Below are 17,326 nucleotides of genomic sequence, written 5' to 3'. Positions count from 1 at the left end.
ATTTTTTTGGGTGAACTATGCTTTTCTGTTTCTTTATTCTCATGAACTTTTTTCATCAATTTATTACACAAAAACATAGGCTACAGGATTTTTTTTCTTATTCTAATTTTGCAGTACTTTTTAAGTAGAAATTGTTCTGCGTTGTGGCATTCTATATTCCATCTATATATATAGAGAGAGAGAGAGGGAGAATTTGTCCCAACACAGTATTATTTCAAATATAAACAAAAAGTTGTAAAAGAAAAGCAGTTTACCAGTAATATGACATCAAATACGTGTTTGCTTAAAAAGAATTGTATGTGCCATAATATGTCAACTGTACAGTTCCTGTTTCACAATCATTCATCAGAACATGTCAAAACCATGGTTTGATTAGAATTAGAATTTGATATTAGACTAATTAAAAGACAATTCAGGAGCCAGTAAAGAACATGAGAACAATAATATTTCATAATAGAATCATTAATAATTACCAGCATGAGTTAATGTTTATACGAACAATGCATGTCTAGCACATATCGGCCAATAATTTCCCATTCCAATGATTTTATCTGCTATAGGCTACATCAGATCAGAATCTCAACGTTGTAAATGTAGTAAGCCCCGCCCAGGGTATGTGCAGTGCTGACGTCCATGGCCACCTCACGTGACTCCTCTGGAATGTTAACAATGCAGTAAGTGTCCAACTTTGTACTGCATTCTAATTCTGCCGTGAGTGGCGAGAAAATGGAGGACAATCCCATGATTTTCCCTGTGTGCTTTTTATGAGAGGACATCGAAAGTCGATCCGTGGGAAACAAAACACCAGACCGATAATCTACAACTTTACTGAAGTTTAAATCAGTTCCTTGGATTAAGGCACTAACACCTATCACATGGTGAGTCGCTCAAAACTTTATTTTATTTTTTTCAAAACGTTAGTATTAGTAGCTTTCAGGAATTTCTATGTTCGATATGCGGCCGCAAATCCTTTGTAAGTTTAGGAAGGGAGTTGTATTGCTCATTTAAAGTGAGATAGGAGTGAACAGCACATTCTCCCTGTGTTGGAATGCGGACTTGCTCCAGCGGATCTGCGTTCTTCTCTCTCGCTCCAGTCCCAAAGCGCTGGAACCTCTAGGCCTCGTAACTCTATAAGTTACTTTGTGTCTATGAAAGCATTTTGAATAGTTGCTGTTTGTTAATCCAATGATACAAATGTGAGATTATGTAGTTTACGTAAAACATTTTTATGGCAGACAAATGATAAAACCGAATCTTGATACTGAAACTTAAACGTATCGTTGCTTTCATTGATAAAACGGCTTAATACATAGTTACGTTAAAATCTCATGAAATTTACCGTTGTCCGCAGTTAATAGGCTATTGTATTTTTACTCGTGCGTAACAAACCATTCCTACTTTCTGTTTTTTCTTTTGTTAATGTGTCGCGCGCAGTCAGATGTTTACCCAAAGTCAGATGTTTTACCAAGATGATGTACTACAACGATCCGATTGCATTACACGTTGATTGTTTTGAAATTTTATAATTCACCCCACCCACAAAACGATTATCTTTTTTTTGGCATAAATTGTGTGATGATGACATGTGCTGGGATCTGTCTTCATTACGCTTGTTGTGTTGTCTGCTTTGTTTAAACACTACATTGGAAGCAAATTAAAATAATGATATGAGACAATATATGAAGAGTTCAGATGCAAAAGCCTCTAAATGCCATTTGAAGTTTTCTTCTTTAATGATGATTTTTTATCAAACTTGTAGGCTATATTTCAGTTCAGTAATTTCACTTAATTGGCAATGATAATTACCTATTAATTGTTATTTAAGTGAAATTACTGAACTTAAATATACAAGTTTGATAAAAATCATCATTAAAGAAGAACATTTCAAATGGCATTTAGAGGCTTTTGCATCTGAACTCTTCATATATAATTTTAATAATATAATTCTACTACAATACAAATATATAAAAGGCCCATTATCATAACATTTTATGTTTGAAACTATTTTGTATTGGACAATTACCATGGATATGTATAGGATATGCTCTCAGAATTTGTTTACATTGCTTAAAATGTGCAAATTGATTACTTATGTTACTTACATAGGCATTTATAGGCAATATAGCACATGCCATAGCATTGTGTAGTGTTTTACAATGAAAGAAAGTATGAAATATTCTTTAACTCTCGTTTAGGAACATTGCTGGAGAACTGTGCATGCATTTTTGTGCTAGTTGTACATGGATTGTGGATTATTACTGCAGTGTATTTATGGTCATTTGCCAGCTGTGGACATTGTATCCCATTAATGAGTTGCATCAATCCAACTGCAGATGTAGCATAATGGCTTGTGTTATGAATATGAGTCTGTAAATATTTTTGTTTTTTCATTGATTATCGCTGAAGTGTGCTTGGATTAGTATTTGAATGCAGCGGTACACATTTTGCAGTTGTTACTTGGAATGAAAGGCATAGAAAATATTGTGTTGGACACTTTGACAATGATTGGAATTGGATTATTGTTCTAGACTGAACGATGCATTTCAATATTGACCACCAGAATTCCCGAAATGTGTTTGTCCTAAAAGTCCTTTCTTTTTTATGGTCAATATCCTTCCATTATTTTTATTAAAAAAATAATAATAATAATAAAAATTCTGATTTAATGATGTAGAACGTTTGGAATTTGAACGCTCCATAAAATATAGAGATACAGTCAGTCTCTCTATTCAAAGGATCTTGTACGCATTTACAAGATCCATTTTCTTGTGAATATGAGGTATTTCGTATAGAAAAATTCAATTTTGAGCAGGATAACAAAGGGATTCTTACAAAAAGTCACAGTTTCAAACCATGATTAGTAGCTTTTTTGTCTGTTTCCCCAGAACAGAACACTGTACATCTCATAGACGGTACATCTTCAGCAAAAAAAAAAAATATATATATAATAAAAGCCATAGGTACACACACTACCGGTTAAAAGTTCGGGTTCAGTGCGTTTTTTTTTTTTTCCTATATTCTCACCAACACTGCACTTATGTGACCAAAAAATACAGTAAAAACTGCTATATTGCTAAAATATTATTACAATTTAAAATGGCCATTTTGTATTGCAATACATTTTAAAATGTAATTTATTCCTGTTAATTTAAGAATCATTACTCCAGTCATTTAGAAATAATGATTGAATGATCACTACTGATTTGAGGCTCAGGAAACATTTCTTATTTTCAATGTCGCTTAATATTTTTTTGAAAATTGTGTAAAAAAAATTCAGGATACTTTGAATAGAAAGTTCAAAAGAACAATATTTTAAATATGTTTTGTACTATCTTGCATCCTGAAGTATGAATTTCTTAAATGTTTTTTTTTTTTTTTTTTTTTGTAAAAATCTTACAAAAAAAACTAAAAGACTTTTCTGTCCCAGACTTTTCAATGAGTTGTAGGCTAGATGTTGGTAGTGTTTGTGTTGTGTAGTAGGCTAGTTGTTATTTGATTTTATATCTAAAATAAGCATTTGCCCTTTGACTTCAGATAGATTGCTTTTCATGTGAGCAAAAGGAATATGCTTTCTCTTTCTCTGACTGCACATTCTCCTATAAAAGAGTAACAGTACAATTCTATATATATATATATATATATATACCATGTTTAAACCTACAACAGAGGTGCTAATGTCCGATAATGTCAGACAGGTATTTGTCATAGTGATACAGGGCTTTGGACTTGCCTGGACCGCACCCTGACCCTTCTGTCTAACACTGTCTCCACAGGCAAAGATGCATTCCAGACTGGGATGGAACAAGCACGCAGATGGAATAACCCCTCACATGTCTTGGGAGGAGGGGGAGTGTGAGCCCTGAAAGGGGTGCTGGGATGTGAGTAGGCCAGCATCCAGCACGAGCCAGAGCCAAGAGGCAGCATCAACAAAGACAAGCGACAACAGGAATCCTAATCTTCACTTGCATCTTTCCCACTGCAGTCTGTTATCTATTCAGGTCAGACTGAGCCTGGGTGTGTACAGTTGTGTGTCTTATTGTATGATTGTACTACTGTTGTGAGTGAACAACTGACTGAATGTTTCTGCCTTCTCCAAGTGTGAAGAGTTTGTGTGAGAGCGCAGGCCACGTTCACTCATGAGGCCTAAGACCTTCCCTGCCGCCCCATATGTGGGCAACACGCGCCAGCGGCTGCAGGAGATCAAGGAGGGACTGAAACAACCAGCAAAGCTGGTGAGCCAGGCGCTTCATGGAGGGAGCGCTCGAGGGGAGGGGGGCAGAGGTGGCGACTCTAAGGGCAAAGACCAAGCTGGTAGGCAACAACAGCTCCGGCAGCCCCAGAAGTTCAACAACTACCAAAACGCCCTGCGAGAGATCCGCAAGTCTCTGATGCCCTTTGCCAATGAGTCGGGTCCAGGATCCAGCTCAGGGCACCCTGGTGAAGTCAACAGACAGATGCTACAGGATCTTGTCAATGCTGGTTGTGATCAGGTAAAGAATGTCTTTGTTGGATATACGTGCGTGTTTAATAATTTAAATTACAATAATAATACAATGTAAATATTTCTTTTATATTAAGTCATTATTTGTATAGTCTTTACTACTAATTAGTTGATCATAGCCCAGTTAATGCATGGACTTAATGCATTTAACATGTTGTTTTGGTATATTTGTGTTACTGTGCAATAGTGGTTGTGCAATCAGTACTTGGTTAAATGTGTTACATGTGTTCTGGTCCTTGTATTGAAATCTAGTGGCTGAATATTAAAGGGACAGTAAAATGTGAAATGCTAAGAAGGTAAAGAATGTGGTGACCATTGAACGCCATTACATAACAAATAAAAATCACTGAGATATTTAATCTTCTTTTATTTTCTACAGAGCAGTGTTGTTATTTTGTATTATACTAAAAATATAAAAAAAAAATTATTTGGCATTTAAAAATAAAGCTGAAATAAATCAAAATTAGAAATAAAAAAAAATAAAAAAATGTAATAAATTGGGAATGTCAACTAACTGAAAATGACATAAACTGAAATTAAATTAAATAAATAAATTAAATAAATAAAAAAAGCTATATATATATATATATATATATATATAAATAAAAAACAAAGCTGATAAAAATGTCTTATAAAAAAGCACATAGCAATATTACTAAAACTCAAACAAAAATATGAAAATAAATATGTGATAATATTATTAAAATAATTGAAGAAATAAAGTCTTAGCTTTAGAACGACATGAGGGGTAGTAAATGATGAACAAATTTTAATTTTTGGATAGTTTTTTGGTTTGTCCAAAATAAATTGTGACCCCCTTATAGGTATTCTATTACAAAACTGTTTTATGCAACATATTCATAATTTACATATTCATATATCATATGAGAGGTTTAGTGGCCTTTTTTGATAGTAGCTTGTTCATGTTCTTGTTTAGTGTGCTTTGATTTAACCCCTTATACAAACCCCTTGTCACTCAGATCATTAATGAATATATGTTGGGGCTTTGCTACTAATGTTCAAACACAGGTCTGAGAGCGGCCCTGTGATTGCATTAGGCATTTGAGGAATGCTGTGCTCAAGCCCATGCACAACACCACGGAGAAATCCACCACGGCCCAGTGGAATTACGAGGCCTAGCTGAAGGGAGCCGAGCTGCCTTTATGACATGGCTAAATAGAGACTGGAATGGGGCTTTTTTAGGTCTCTGGAAGCTGAAACATGCTATCAGATGAAGTATAGTATGGAGTCAGACTCTATTTGGATCACGTTATTTGGATACATTCGTAACGGTTTTATCTTTTGCTGTCAGTCCTGAATCCTGATGATTTAATTTTTTGCATATTCAAACACAACGCACACACACGCATGTATGGATGGATCTCATCAGAATAGCCATTTGGTCTCTCACAAGATAGAAAGGCTAATATTTCACAGGCTTCACAATCAGTGGGTTAATTGTCTTTGCCCCGCATTTAAGTGGACAGTACAATATTAGTACATTCAGAGGAAGTGCTCAGTTCAGTTGTAGATGGGTGGTACGGTTTCCCCAGCAGAAGTATGCTGGGATTGACGGACACTCTGACTATGTCCTTTGCATGTTTTTGTCTTGATGTGTGGGTTAAAGTTTTCTTTTTTTAGTTGATACAAAAACATGAAATTTGTGTTTTGTGGCTCAGTCTGTCTGACTTTGTCTCCTCCTGTATTCAGATTTAGCATAGCCAAAAGTCCATTGGAGTTTGCGCCTTGTTCCTGAGACGTACACCACATGCACCTAGACCTCCCATAAGACCTGGGCATACGTTTCATTTTTTTTTTTTTTTTTTTTTGTAATAGTCATTATTGTGACATGATATTTTTTAGTTCTCCTTCATCCTCTGACTGGGGCCTGTGTTTCTCTTCTGGCCATCCGTACATTCCAGGAAGGTAAATGGCTGCCACTGGCCCTTCCTTGGGTTTCTTTAGTTTGATCATTATCATTGGTTTTCACCTCACAAATTACTCAGCAATGCGGCTGATGGTTACATAACACAACTCTGAAGGAGGAAATGTTTTGGTTGGGGAATGAAAGGAGCTTAGAGGGTATAGGAAGAAGATGAGTATGACATGTGTTGTGGCTTAGTGGTTTCGAGCTTAGGATATGAAAAGCTGCCTGCATACATCATGCATGTGATGTTTGTGTACTTGTGGAATATACACTGTTAAATTTGTAGTGCTGTGTTGGCAAATCATGTTTGCACATGATCTAAATGTTTATATTAGCCTTCCTTCACAACCTAGTATTTCCAGTGTCTCACACCACAACCGGTCAGCATTTTTGCATTATTCACCATTCGACTTACCTTATGTGAAATTTCTGAGTGGAATAGGATATTTAACAAGGGAAGAGCTATGTTTTATTCTTCAAGACTTGATTTGGATCATTAAAGTGGGCGTATCATTAAAAAAAAAAAAAAATGACCCAAGAGGATGGCAATGAAAAGAGGGATTGAGGAATTGTTGCATTTTATAAAAGATTACAAAGGCCATTTAAAAAAAAAATCATTATTTATTATTTTTAAATATTATGCATCAATCAATTGTTTTCAATAATACCAAGAACAATGTGCATTAAGAAAGTTAATAGGGCCAATATTTTTTTATTTCATGTTGATCTTTTAAGTTTACTCACTTTTAAGTATAGTTTAAAGCAGTTTCCTTTTGCATACAAGGTGTACTACCATTCAAAATATTAGAGGCAGTAAGACTGTAAAATCAATTATTTTATCGAGGATGTGTTGATCAAAAGTGAAATCTGCATTATTGCATTCAAAAACTTGGATTCTTACAAAAGATTTCTATTTTAAATAATTTCATTAAATAATTGTAGAAAAACTGATCAAATATTGAGCAGCACAAATATTTTCAACATTAATAAATATAAGATATTTTTCTTTATTTTCTTTCAAAAACATTAAAAAAAAAACTTTCCAACCCCAAACTTTTGAGCATCACTGTATATATTTTATCAGTTCATGCATACACTAGAAATTTCACCCATGGTCTTGCCATTGCTAGTGCCATGCTCTTCTGTTTTTTTTTTGTTTGTTTTTTAACTGCTATTTTATTACAGTATGGATAATGTTCCACCTCTCCATCTGCTGATGATGATATATCCCCCGGTTCTGGTCTCAGAGTCCTCCATATGGCTTTCATTTTCATGTTCATTGGTGGAATGTGTTTCAGAATTTGGGTCAAAGTGGAAGCTCTTAAAAATGAACAGTGAACAGCATTGTAATATGTCATTTTAGTCAAGAAGAATATACTTGGTACTTACCAACACCGCAGTCAGAAAGTGAATTGTCTAGTAGAGCATTGAGGCTTGTGGTCATGACAGGGGTGTAAATATATTTTGGATCCAACCAAATGAATGCTAAAAACACACTGGAACAGAATGATCTAAAAAGTAAAGAGAAGGGACAATTTAAAGAAAGACTGAAGCATAGATTTCCACATAGCTGGAATTCTTGCATCCTGGCTCATGGAATGTACTGAACATCTGTCGCCATGACAGTGGAGGTCAGGCCTGACCTAAGGCCAAACCAGACCCAGCCCTTCCTGAAACCAGACTGGAGTTCATGTTAAATTGTTGTGTTTGTGTGTGCCTTTTAAAGAGAGAGAGTGGCGCCTTTATATCACTAAGGGGGACGAGAAGGCACACCCTTAGAGCGGACAGAGATGGAATGCAACAGAAAGCCCTGCCACTTCTTAGAGCAGCAATCACAGACAGACAGCGTGTGTTTGGTACAGTACTGACCATAGTGCAGGACATTTGTGATTAAGACAAAAATCATTTGTGATTTAGACAAACTGATGGCAATACACACAAACTCTAAATTACTCTTAGAATGTGTGTGGATGTGTCACTGCATAATGTGTTTGCCCACTGTTTGTATGGCTGCTGCACTTATTCCTTCTTTTTCTTTTTTTCCATGGCATGCTTTGTGCAGTATCATGTTTGAACACCAGAGGCAGTATAACATGGCTTGCTGTGCCGCAGTAGAATTGGTTTGGGCAGAATGTCTTCTGAATGAGGTCATATGCCATTCAAGGGGATTTCCTCATATAGGTGTGGGTCTCTGCTCACAGAAAACTGTACATGTCTGAGTTGTTTTATTCTGGATCGCTGCAGCTTTGCAAAATGTGACAAGGAAAATTAAGATTAATAGAGTTGTTGCATGGTGGGTAATCATGAGTAGAGATTGAGAATAACTATTTTTCTTTAAAAAAATGTTTGTCTTTATTAATAATTTCAACTTATATAAAACTGTTTTCTTTGAAATTAGTAAACAATATAAACAATAATACAAATGAAGAATAAAAAATGGTATGCCTGTAACGATACCCTCATGTCACGATTCGATATCAAGATACTAAACTCACAATGCGACATTGGTCACAATAAGACATATGGTAAAAAGGTTGACAAATGTACTGTTGATTAAAATGCTAAATTTGGTTATAAAGATCTTTGTTTACAAGTTCTAGAGTTCTATGTCTACAGGTAGTTGTAATCGCATAAACAAAATCCATCTTCCAAGTAATATTGGATCATCTCAAGTATCTATTTAAAAACCTTACAAAAATGTAGAATTTGTGCCTCACTGGTGCATAATGAGAGGAAATGCATTGTGAAAAGAAATTGTGTTGCCTATGTTCTAATAGTTCTCTACTTGAATTTCTGAAACAGGAAATGGCTGTACGTGCCCTAAAACAGACTGGCAGTCGTAATATTGAGGCAGCGTTGGAATATATTAGCAAAATGGGTTACCTGGACCCTCACAATGAACAGATTGTACGTGTCATCAAACAGACTTCCCCAGGTATGTGCACACTTTTAAAACTATATATATACTACTATATAAAAACTATATATATACACGCATATATATATATATATATATATATATATATATATATATATATATATATGATTCACTGTCTTTAAGTGCAAAGTGAACCTTTTGTAATTTCCTTCAGGAAAAAGTGGCATGCCAAATATGATGGATCACAGGACGGCAATGGAAGGCACTGGGGATGGTGTAATGCCCCCTTATCACCAAATGGGAGCACCTCTGTATGAGGGAGCTAGTTATGGGGCTGAGGGTGAGATAGCTCGTGCATACATGGGTGGACCACCTATTATGAACTACATGGCACCGCCTGCCAACACTTCACAGGGTCCTACCATGGGAAACCCAATGGGTCGTCCTGCAAGTATGGGTGCCTACTCTACAAGCTTGGCTCCTCAAACTAACACTGGGAACCCTATGTACACCCCTGGTCCAACCCAGCAAAAAGGATACCCTGGTGGAATAGACCAGGCCATGATGGGTTACAGTGTGCCTGGACCACCCATGCAAATTCAGCCTCAGCCCTCGGGAGGCCCTGGCCCTCATTATGACTACAGGCCTCATATGATGGAGGCCTCCAGCTATGGGGTTAAACGAAGTGCTTCCTTCCAGAATAAGATGCCCCCACTTACACCTGAAAACTATGTTAATATGCCAAGCAAAGGAGCAATAGGCCAAAACTCTGGTGGCTACGCCCCCAACTTATATCTGCCATCACATTCACACCCACGCCAAGCCAGCCCCACCTCACACCAGGTTCACTTGATGCAACGCCCCCCTGGTGTTGCCCCTGGAGCTATGGGTGGCGAGTTCTCTGATGTTCCTCAAGGTCTCCTCACCCCTTCTAGGGCCAGTCTGAACCTTGACCTGTATGAGCATCACTGGCCAGGAGCCCAAGGTCCCGAGGGGACTCCTCCAGCCAGGCAGCCACAGGGGCCTTTTAGAGGGGAGGTGCGTGTCCCCAGTAGGACCAATTCTTTTAACAACCACCAAAAGGTGACTGTAAGGCAGGCATTGCCTCCTACAGCTAGTGTTGCCGGCAAGCCGGAGGCATCATTGGGACCACCTAACACAATAACGGCAGTGACCTCTCCACCAATCCAGCCACCTGTTAAGAGTATACGGGTCATGAGGCCTGAGCCGAAGACAGCTGTGGGACCATGCCACCCAGGCTGGCTGAGTGCACAAGCCCAGGATGCTCAAGAGTCTCATGGATACATGCCAGATGAGACTTTTACCCTGGAGCCCAATCAAGAACATCGCTGCCCGCCTCCACCTTACCCCAAAACACTGCTCCTGTCTGGATCTGGACCTGGAGCTGAGCCTGCATCCCTGGAGACTGGAGCCATGGGTGGACTTCAAGATGTCAGTGCTACAAGTAGGACTGTCCAGAGTGCCTCAGTTGGAAAGAAGGAGGAACCTGTCTCCAAAGACAAAGTGAAGACTAGCAAAGGAGAGAAAGCTGTGAAGGATAAGAAGCAGATCCAAACCTCACCTGTGCCTGTGAGAAAGAATGCCCGAGATGAAGAGAAGAGAGAGTCGCGTATTAAGAGTTATTCTCCCTTTGCCTTCAAGTTCTATATGGAACAGCATGTGGAGAATGTGATGAAGACCTACCAGCAGAAACTCAACCGCAGAATGCAACTGGAGCAAGAGATGTCCAAGGTGAGCAGTGCTGGAACTTCATAAACCACAAAGCACACAGTTCAATGATTTGCTCTACAAACAATTGTGTTATTAATTCTTTGAGTGTTCACTATTGAGTGTAAATGTTATTGTTGTCAAATCAAATCAGCCTCTTCAATATCTTCCTCTCCTCCAGGCTGGCCTTTCAGAGGCAGAGCAGGAACAGATGAGAAAGATGCTTTACCAGAAGGAATCCAATTACAACCGACTACGCCGTGCCAAGATGGACAAATCAATGTTTGTCAAAATCAAGACACTTGGGATTGGGGCCTTTGGTGAGGTGTGTCTTACACGTAAAGTGGACACTGGGGCACTGTATGCCATGAAGACTCTAAGAAAGAAAGATGTTTTGAACCGAAACCAAGTTGCCCATGTGAAAGCAGAAAGGGATATCTTGGCAGAGGCAGACAATGAGTGGGTAGTCAGGTTGTACTACTCATTTCAGGACAGAGACAGCCTGTACTTTGTCATGGATTACATTCCTGGAGGAGATATGATGAGCTTGCTGATTCGTATGGGGGTTTTTCCAGAGCCCTTGGCCAGGTTTTATGTTGCAGAATTGACATTGGCCATCGAAAGTGTGCATAAGATGGGCTTCATCCACAGAGATATCAAGCCGGACAACATCCTCATTGACCTGGATGGACACATCAAACTGACTGATTTTGGTCTGTGTACAGGGTTCCGTTGGACACACAACTCAAAGTATTACCAAAAAGGTAAGACGTTTAAAAACGTGGCCTAAATACTTGTGCAGTGTTTTATTAGATCTTATTAATTGGTTGTTTTCTCTCTGCACTGCTTGAATAGGGAACCATATCCGGCAGGATAGTATGGAGCCAAGTGACTTTTGGGATGATGTGTCTAACTGCCGTTGTGGTGACCGGCTGATGACTTTGGAACAGCGCGCAACTCGACAACACCAGCGTTGTCTAGCACATTCTTTAGTCGGCACTCCTAACTACATTGCCCCTGAGGTACTTCTGCGCAAAGGTAAGACCCCGCACATGATCAACTGGAAGTACAAGCAAGTTAACAGGAAGTGCTTGTGTTTATAGATCTCTTCTCCTGTTTTGATACTTTTTTTTTCGTGTGCAGGATACACACAGCTGTGTGACTGGTGGAGTGTGGGAGTAATCTTGTTTGAGATGCTGGTTGGCCAGCCACCCTTCCTTGCTCCAACCCCAACGGAGACACAACTTAAGGTGAGCTCTATATGCATCATCTTAGGTTCCTTAGGGTTGATGCAAACCATGGATGTCCAATCCTGCTCCTAGAAAGGCCAATGTTCTACAGGGTTTAGTCCTGTATGTACCCTCTTATCGTTGACTGCTGAGTGCTGTCCACTCGTGTTAATTATCTGAATGTGCTCCTCCCGAACTTAGTTAATAAAACTTCATTTGACGTTTCATCTGAGCTGTACCACAACCGGTCGAAAATAAAAGTCTCACGTGAGAACTCCGGTCTTGCACATGTGATGTCGTGTTGTTTCCTTGTCACATCTCGCGTGTGTTTGTTGTGAAATGTACGTAGTTTGCGTGCAGCGTGCTAGATAGAGTTGTCGTCGATTCTTCCTATTGTAAAGTCATGCAGTGTGAAACCTTCTGTCGCCGATCCGTTGTGCAGTGTGAACACGGCAGCGACTGAATGCTGGCAAAGATAATGGGATTGAATTAATGGGATTGTAAAGTGTCCATCATATGCACACTTCAGAATCACGCTGGAAGAAGTAGGTCACTGTGTACTTTTCTCCTACTCTTTTATGAGTGCTGTGAATTCTGACGTACTTCTTTTAACACATACTGTTTTTAGCCTACTATATAGTAGGGAAGTATGCGATTTCAATTGCAGCCACGGTCTTCTGTGAAGTTATAAATGTTGGAGATTTATGGATTGGTGACATTTGGGAAGAAATGTTGCTAATGTTTATGTCATCACTTCCACAGGTGATAAACTGGGAGAACACTTTGCAGGTGCCCCCACAAGTAAAGCTGAGCCCAGAGGCAGTTGACATCATTGGTCGGCTCTGCTGCTCAGCTGAAGAGCGTCTAGGAGGTAATGGAGCTGGAGAGATAAAGGCTCACCCATTCTTTTCCGAGATGGATTTTTCCAGCAATCTTCGCACACAACCTGCTCCATATCGACCGAAGATTGCCCACCCCATGGATACATCCAACTTTGATCCTGTGGAAGAGGAGGGGGGTCCAGGGGCCTGGAGTGACAGTGGAGACAGCACCCGTACGTGGGACACCCTCTGTTCTCCTCACGGCAAACACCCTGAGCATGCCTTCTACGAGTTTACTTTTCGCAGGTTTTTTGATGATAATGGTTGTCCATTCCGTTATCCCAAGCCCCCAGAGGCGACACAAGACCTGCCCAGCAGTAGTGTGCCTGGTAGCCTGAAGCCTGAGTTGGAGGAGGAAGAAATTCATGAAGAGGAAGAGCAAGGGGAAGGGTGTGAGCCGGTTTATGTATGAGAATGTCAGATTGGGTGTTCATGCTGCTCTGCCTTTACCCATAGAAGACCTTGTCTGTTAACACGCTGCATCTTCCACACATCCTTTCAACCCTAATTTTTTTCTTTAGGGTGTTTTTGTACATGTTAAGTGCATGGAAGAACATCAGAAATGGAGTGCAGAAAGTTCCATGTGAAATGTGTTTATTCCTCTCAAACATTATGCAGTATCCTTTGCCTGTTACAAATGACTGAAGCTCTGACCAGGGACCAAGGAAATGCACAAGCTATGCAGCTTAATTCATGGGGACTTTGGTTGGAATGATACATTTGGGTACTCTCCTATGAGAGCACAAAAACAGAGATGTGCTTTGTGTTTTTTACTCTCATGGTTCATGTAGTCTGTCTCAACTGTGCCCCATTCCTTAATTCCACTGGGGGGAAATTTCCCAGTCTTACATCATAAGTCAATACTTCTTCCTTCACCTCTCTCAGCCTGGTGACGCTAACGTAGCCATTCCGAACACCAGTGAGGTCGTGGTGAGGGATCAGGAAAGAGCTGGGCTTGAGATGGTAGCTTTATGGTTAGGCTGCGATAAGGAGATGTGCCGAGAGCAGACAGAAATATTACAATTCCCTTCCATAGCGCAATCCCACAAAAATATAAATGCAAGTTATGCAACATGAAAATGGTGTGTCACAACTATTGGTTTTTACTCATAACACCAAACTGACTTCATATTCAGAAATATTTTCTGAAGTATGGAAGCCAGATTTTCATATCTGTGATCTTATAATCTCAGTCATTTTCACATTATTTGTATAAAACAAAAAAGAAGATATTGTGGCGCCACCAAGTGGTTCAAAAGTGACACTGTAAACAATCGCGCATATTCTTCTGAAGATCTAAGTCGTAGATTATAGACTGACAGTATTAGGTCACTTCTTCATGCAAAGCAAAAGATCATGCAGTATTTTGCAGTTAATTTACTTATCACGGCTTTTTTTTGTAAATATTATACAGTTATCTTTTTTATGTTTCATGCCTTATCAGGAGAATCTGGGCTCTCAGATGTGATGCAATATTAAGACAAAATGTTATGGACAGCCAGCACTTCAAGGACATGCAATCTTAACACTGCCATTATTGTTGAGAATTTTATAGAAACAACCTATTGCTTTAAAGCTGAATCCTGATGTGTGGTAATAACATCAAATATGCCATAAAAGTTGCAATATTGAAACTATTGACTCTTAAACTAAGAAAGAAAATTAACTCCTAAAACCCTGCTTTTTACACACATGCCAGTAATATGCATAGTAACATTTATTCATTCAAAATAAATGCAGCACAAAACTTTGCGGTATTCTCAAATTTGAATTTTGCTTAAGTGTGTTAGTTTAGTTGCCAAACTATTGTTTTTATTTAATTGCTATTTAAATTCAACAAACATTTCTCTTGTCTGGCTTGATTTAATTTGCTTAAAAGCTTACTTATCCTGTTCCCAATACTTGCTTTACATTCATTTGTATATAACACATTGTTTTTAGAGGTGCGTTTTCTCAGCAGCTGGCTATCCAGAACAAATTCTTAGCATAATAGTTTTTACCTAAAAGTTCTACAAAAGTACAAGGGATTCGAGCTGTTTCCTTTTCTCGTTATGCTTTTCATCATATAACTCTGTCTGCTTTATCCTCTTCCTGTTTCCCAGAACATCTTAATTGCATTTAGTTTCATAAGAAGATCTTAAAAGTCAGACAGGTGTTTTTTGTTGTGTTTGTTCATGTTCTTCCAGATCCACTGGAAATGATCTTGTCTGTCACCATCAGTTAACTTTTTAACCCATTTAATGGAACAAGTGTAAAAAAATTTTGTCATCGAGGCTGCTGCACCAATTCAACGTGATCACACAGCACAGTATTATAACAAGACGGTCTCTGACTGAAATGTAAAGAATACTTTGACTATGAGGCAGAAAATGATGAAGTGGCAAAAGAAAAATGTATCTGATGGTATGACTATGTGCAATACAAAAAAAATACAATATAGTTTTCTAAATACAACAAATAGCCTTTATAACTTTAAAACTGAATTATGCTATCTAAAAGTATATATTATATTGATATATATATATATATATTTTCAGTATAGTTTCATGACCCAATGCTGCTTATTATTATTATCATTATTATTAATATTACACTATAAAGTACATTATCATTATACTTTCATTTCTAATTTTTCTCTCTTTGTGGATAAAGTGTGGTTTTTATTGTCAGTGTGATTGATCTGGTGCAAGATGAACTATGTGCCTTTAATGAATGTGTGGGTGTGTGTACCGTGTGCTGATCAGTATTTCAGGAGAAGATGGAAACGCTGTCACTTCTTGCTCTCAGGCAGGTCCTGACTGTAAGAGAGGCGGTGTTGTTGTTGTTTTTGTGGATAGCTTGAGGAAGACAAAAAAGAAAGCAAGAATGAATGATTGTCTTTTTTGAAAGACAAAAAAGCAGCAAGAATGATTGTCAACGAGACTCCGAAGGAGATGTATATGGATGTCATGGCAGGGTGGATATGGAAACACATTATATGCATTTGGTCAATGATAAGGATTGTTTTGAATTTCTGTGATAAGTCCATTTAATTGTGATCTAATTTGTAGTGACGATTGCATGAATTATCTCTCAAACTGGCTGACAATCATGTGGTTACGTGCTTGCAGTCAATATTGTCAAATTTCCCCGTATGACTGCTGACTTGAAGAGCTTTAAAATAATCCATTCACGTTTGCTTTATATATTGTCGCAGTACGATCACTCCTAAAAGTTAAGTGAAACCTTAACAAATATATTTCCGAGACATTGTATATGCCTACTCAAATTGGTATCATGCCTTTGGTCCAGTCAAACCAGTGAGCTTAATGGGAGTGTGACGGCAAGCGATGCAGATGTTTTGCTACCCTGAATTCATCAGAATGGGCCACTCAGTGAAAAAGCATGGCTTTCTACAAATCTCTCACAGAGTCAGGTATAGGGTTTGAATGTAATTAGTGTGTGGTGGTTATGATGGATTCTGTGTTTTACTTTTGAAAATGTTGGCTGACAATCTTTGACTGTATTTAGAACTGTGTGATGACGGGACTTTTTCCTCTAATGTATGTTTTTGTATTTTAATGGATGAATGGGTTGGGACTTTTTGACGTTTGTAATCTTTTACCTGTATTATACAATTCTGTTACTATTGAACATATATTTATACAGATATACATATTTTTTGTATCATTTTATTCTTTATTTTTCTCTCTTCTGAGCTAACTTTTGAACCCCATGTCTACAGTATTACAGACAGTATGCATTTGGATTTATATCTCATTTTTACATGTATGTATGAATTGAGAATGTTTAAGAAATGCTTTTGCTGTCCTCATGTGTAAATGTATGTCTAAATTAAATTAAACAAATCGTCCTCTTGTTTTGAGTATTGTTAAATGAGTGTGTGTGTGTGCGTGTGTGTGTGTGAGATGTCTGGGCCAAGATTGGTTACGTTTAGCTAAAACATCAGAGCGTAAATGTCTTCCATTTATTCCCACCAATAACTAAATTTACTTGAACAGTTTTACAGTTTATATCAAGTGCAGTCTTGATTTACAAAAATCTGAATATATCTGTGGTCACATTTGTGATTAGTATGAAAAATCCCCTTTTCATAAATTGTATGTTTCAAGATATTGTTACATTAAATAAAAGTACAAAATGCATTAATAATTATTACCTCGTTGTGTGTGTGTGTGTGTG

The 17,326-nt window shown here is 38.1% G+C and overlaps 1 protein-coding gene and 1 long non-coding RNA gene across 3 annotated transcripts; both read left to right on the top strand.

The window, feature by feature from the left end:
• Nucleotides 1-657: 657 nt before the first annotated feature.
• lats2 (large tumor suppressor kinase 2) lies at nt 658-17,003 on the top strand. 2 transcript variants are annotated; one of them, XM_039655524.2, is made up of 9 exons: nt 658-878; nt 3,774-4,014; nt 4,098-4,490; nt 9,231-9,363; nt 9,521-11,058; nt 11,216-11,798; nt 11,890-12,072; nt 12,178-12,284; nt 13,026-17,003. In XM_039655524.2, the coding sequence occupies exons 3-9, from the start codon at nt 4,137-4,139 to the stop codon at nt 13,554-13,556; spliced, it is 3,429 nt and encodes a 1,142-aa protein (XP_039511458.2). In that variant the 5' UTR covers nt 658-878; nt 3,774-4,014; nt 4,098-4,136; the 3' UTR covers nt 13,557-17,003. The 2 variants fall into 2 exon arrangements, with proteins under 2 accessions (XP_039511458.2, XP_039511460.2); XM_039655526.2 differs by having other exon boundaries at nt 659-878; nt 3,774-3,998.
• LOC148978355 (uncharacterized) lies at nt 5,385-8,755 on the top strand. Its single transcript, XR_016169298.1, has 2 exons — nt 5,385-8,284; nt 8,491-8,755. It is a non-coding gene; the product is annotated as an uncharacterized LOC148978355 (long non-coding RNA).
• Nucleotides 17,004-17,326: the final 323 nt, after the last annotated feature.

The sequence above is a fragment of the Pimephales promelas genome, chromosome 7, assembly GCF_988280905.1.
Source record: "Pimephales promelas chromosome 7, fPimPro1.hap1.1, whole genome shotgun sequence".
Classification (NCBI taxonomy): domain Eukaryota; kingdom Metazoa; phylum Chordata; class Actinopteri; order Cypriniformes; family Leuciscidae; genus Pimephales; species Pimephales promelas.
The sequence above is the reverse complement of the archived record's forward strand: the minus strand, read 5'-3'. Positions and strand labels throughout refer to the sequence as shown.

Coding starts and splice junctions, on each gene's coding strand:
- lats2 (XM_039655524.2), top strand. CDS start 4,137: ATGAGGCCTAAGACCTTCCCTGCCGCCCCATATGTGGGCAACACGCGC. Junction 12,073..12,177: donor TGAGGTACTTCTGCGCAAAG/GTAAGACCCCGC, acceptor TTTCGTGTGCAG/GATACACACAGCTGTGTGAC. Junction 12,285..13,025: donor CAACGGAGACACAACTTAAG/GTGAGCTCTATA, acceptor TCACTTCCACAG/GTGATAAACTGGGAGAACAC.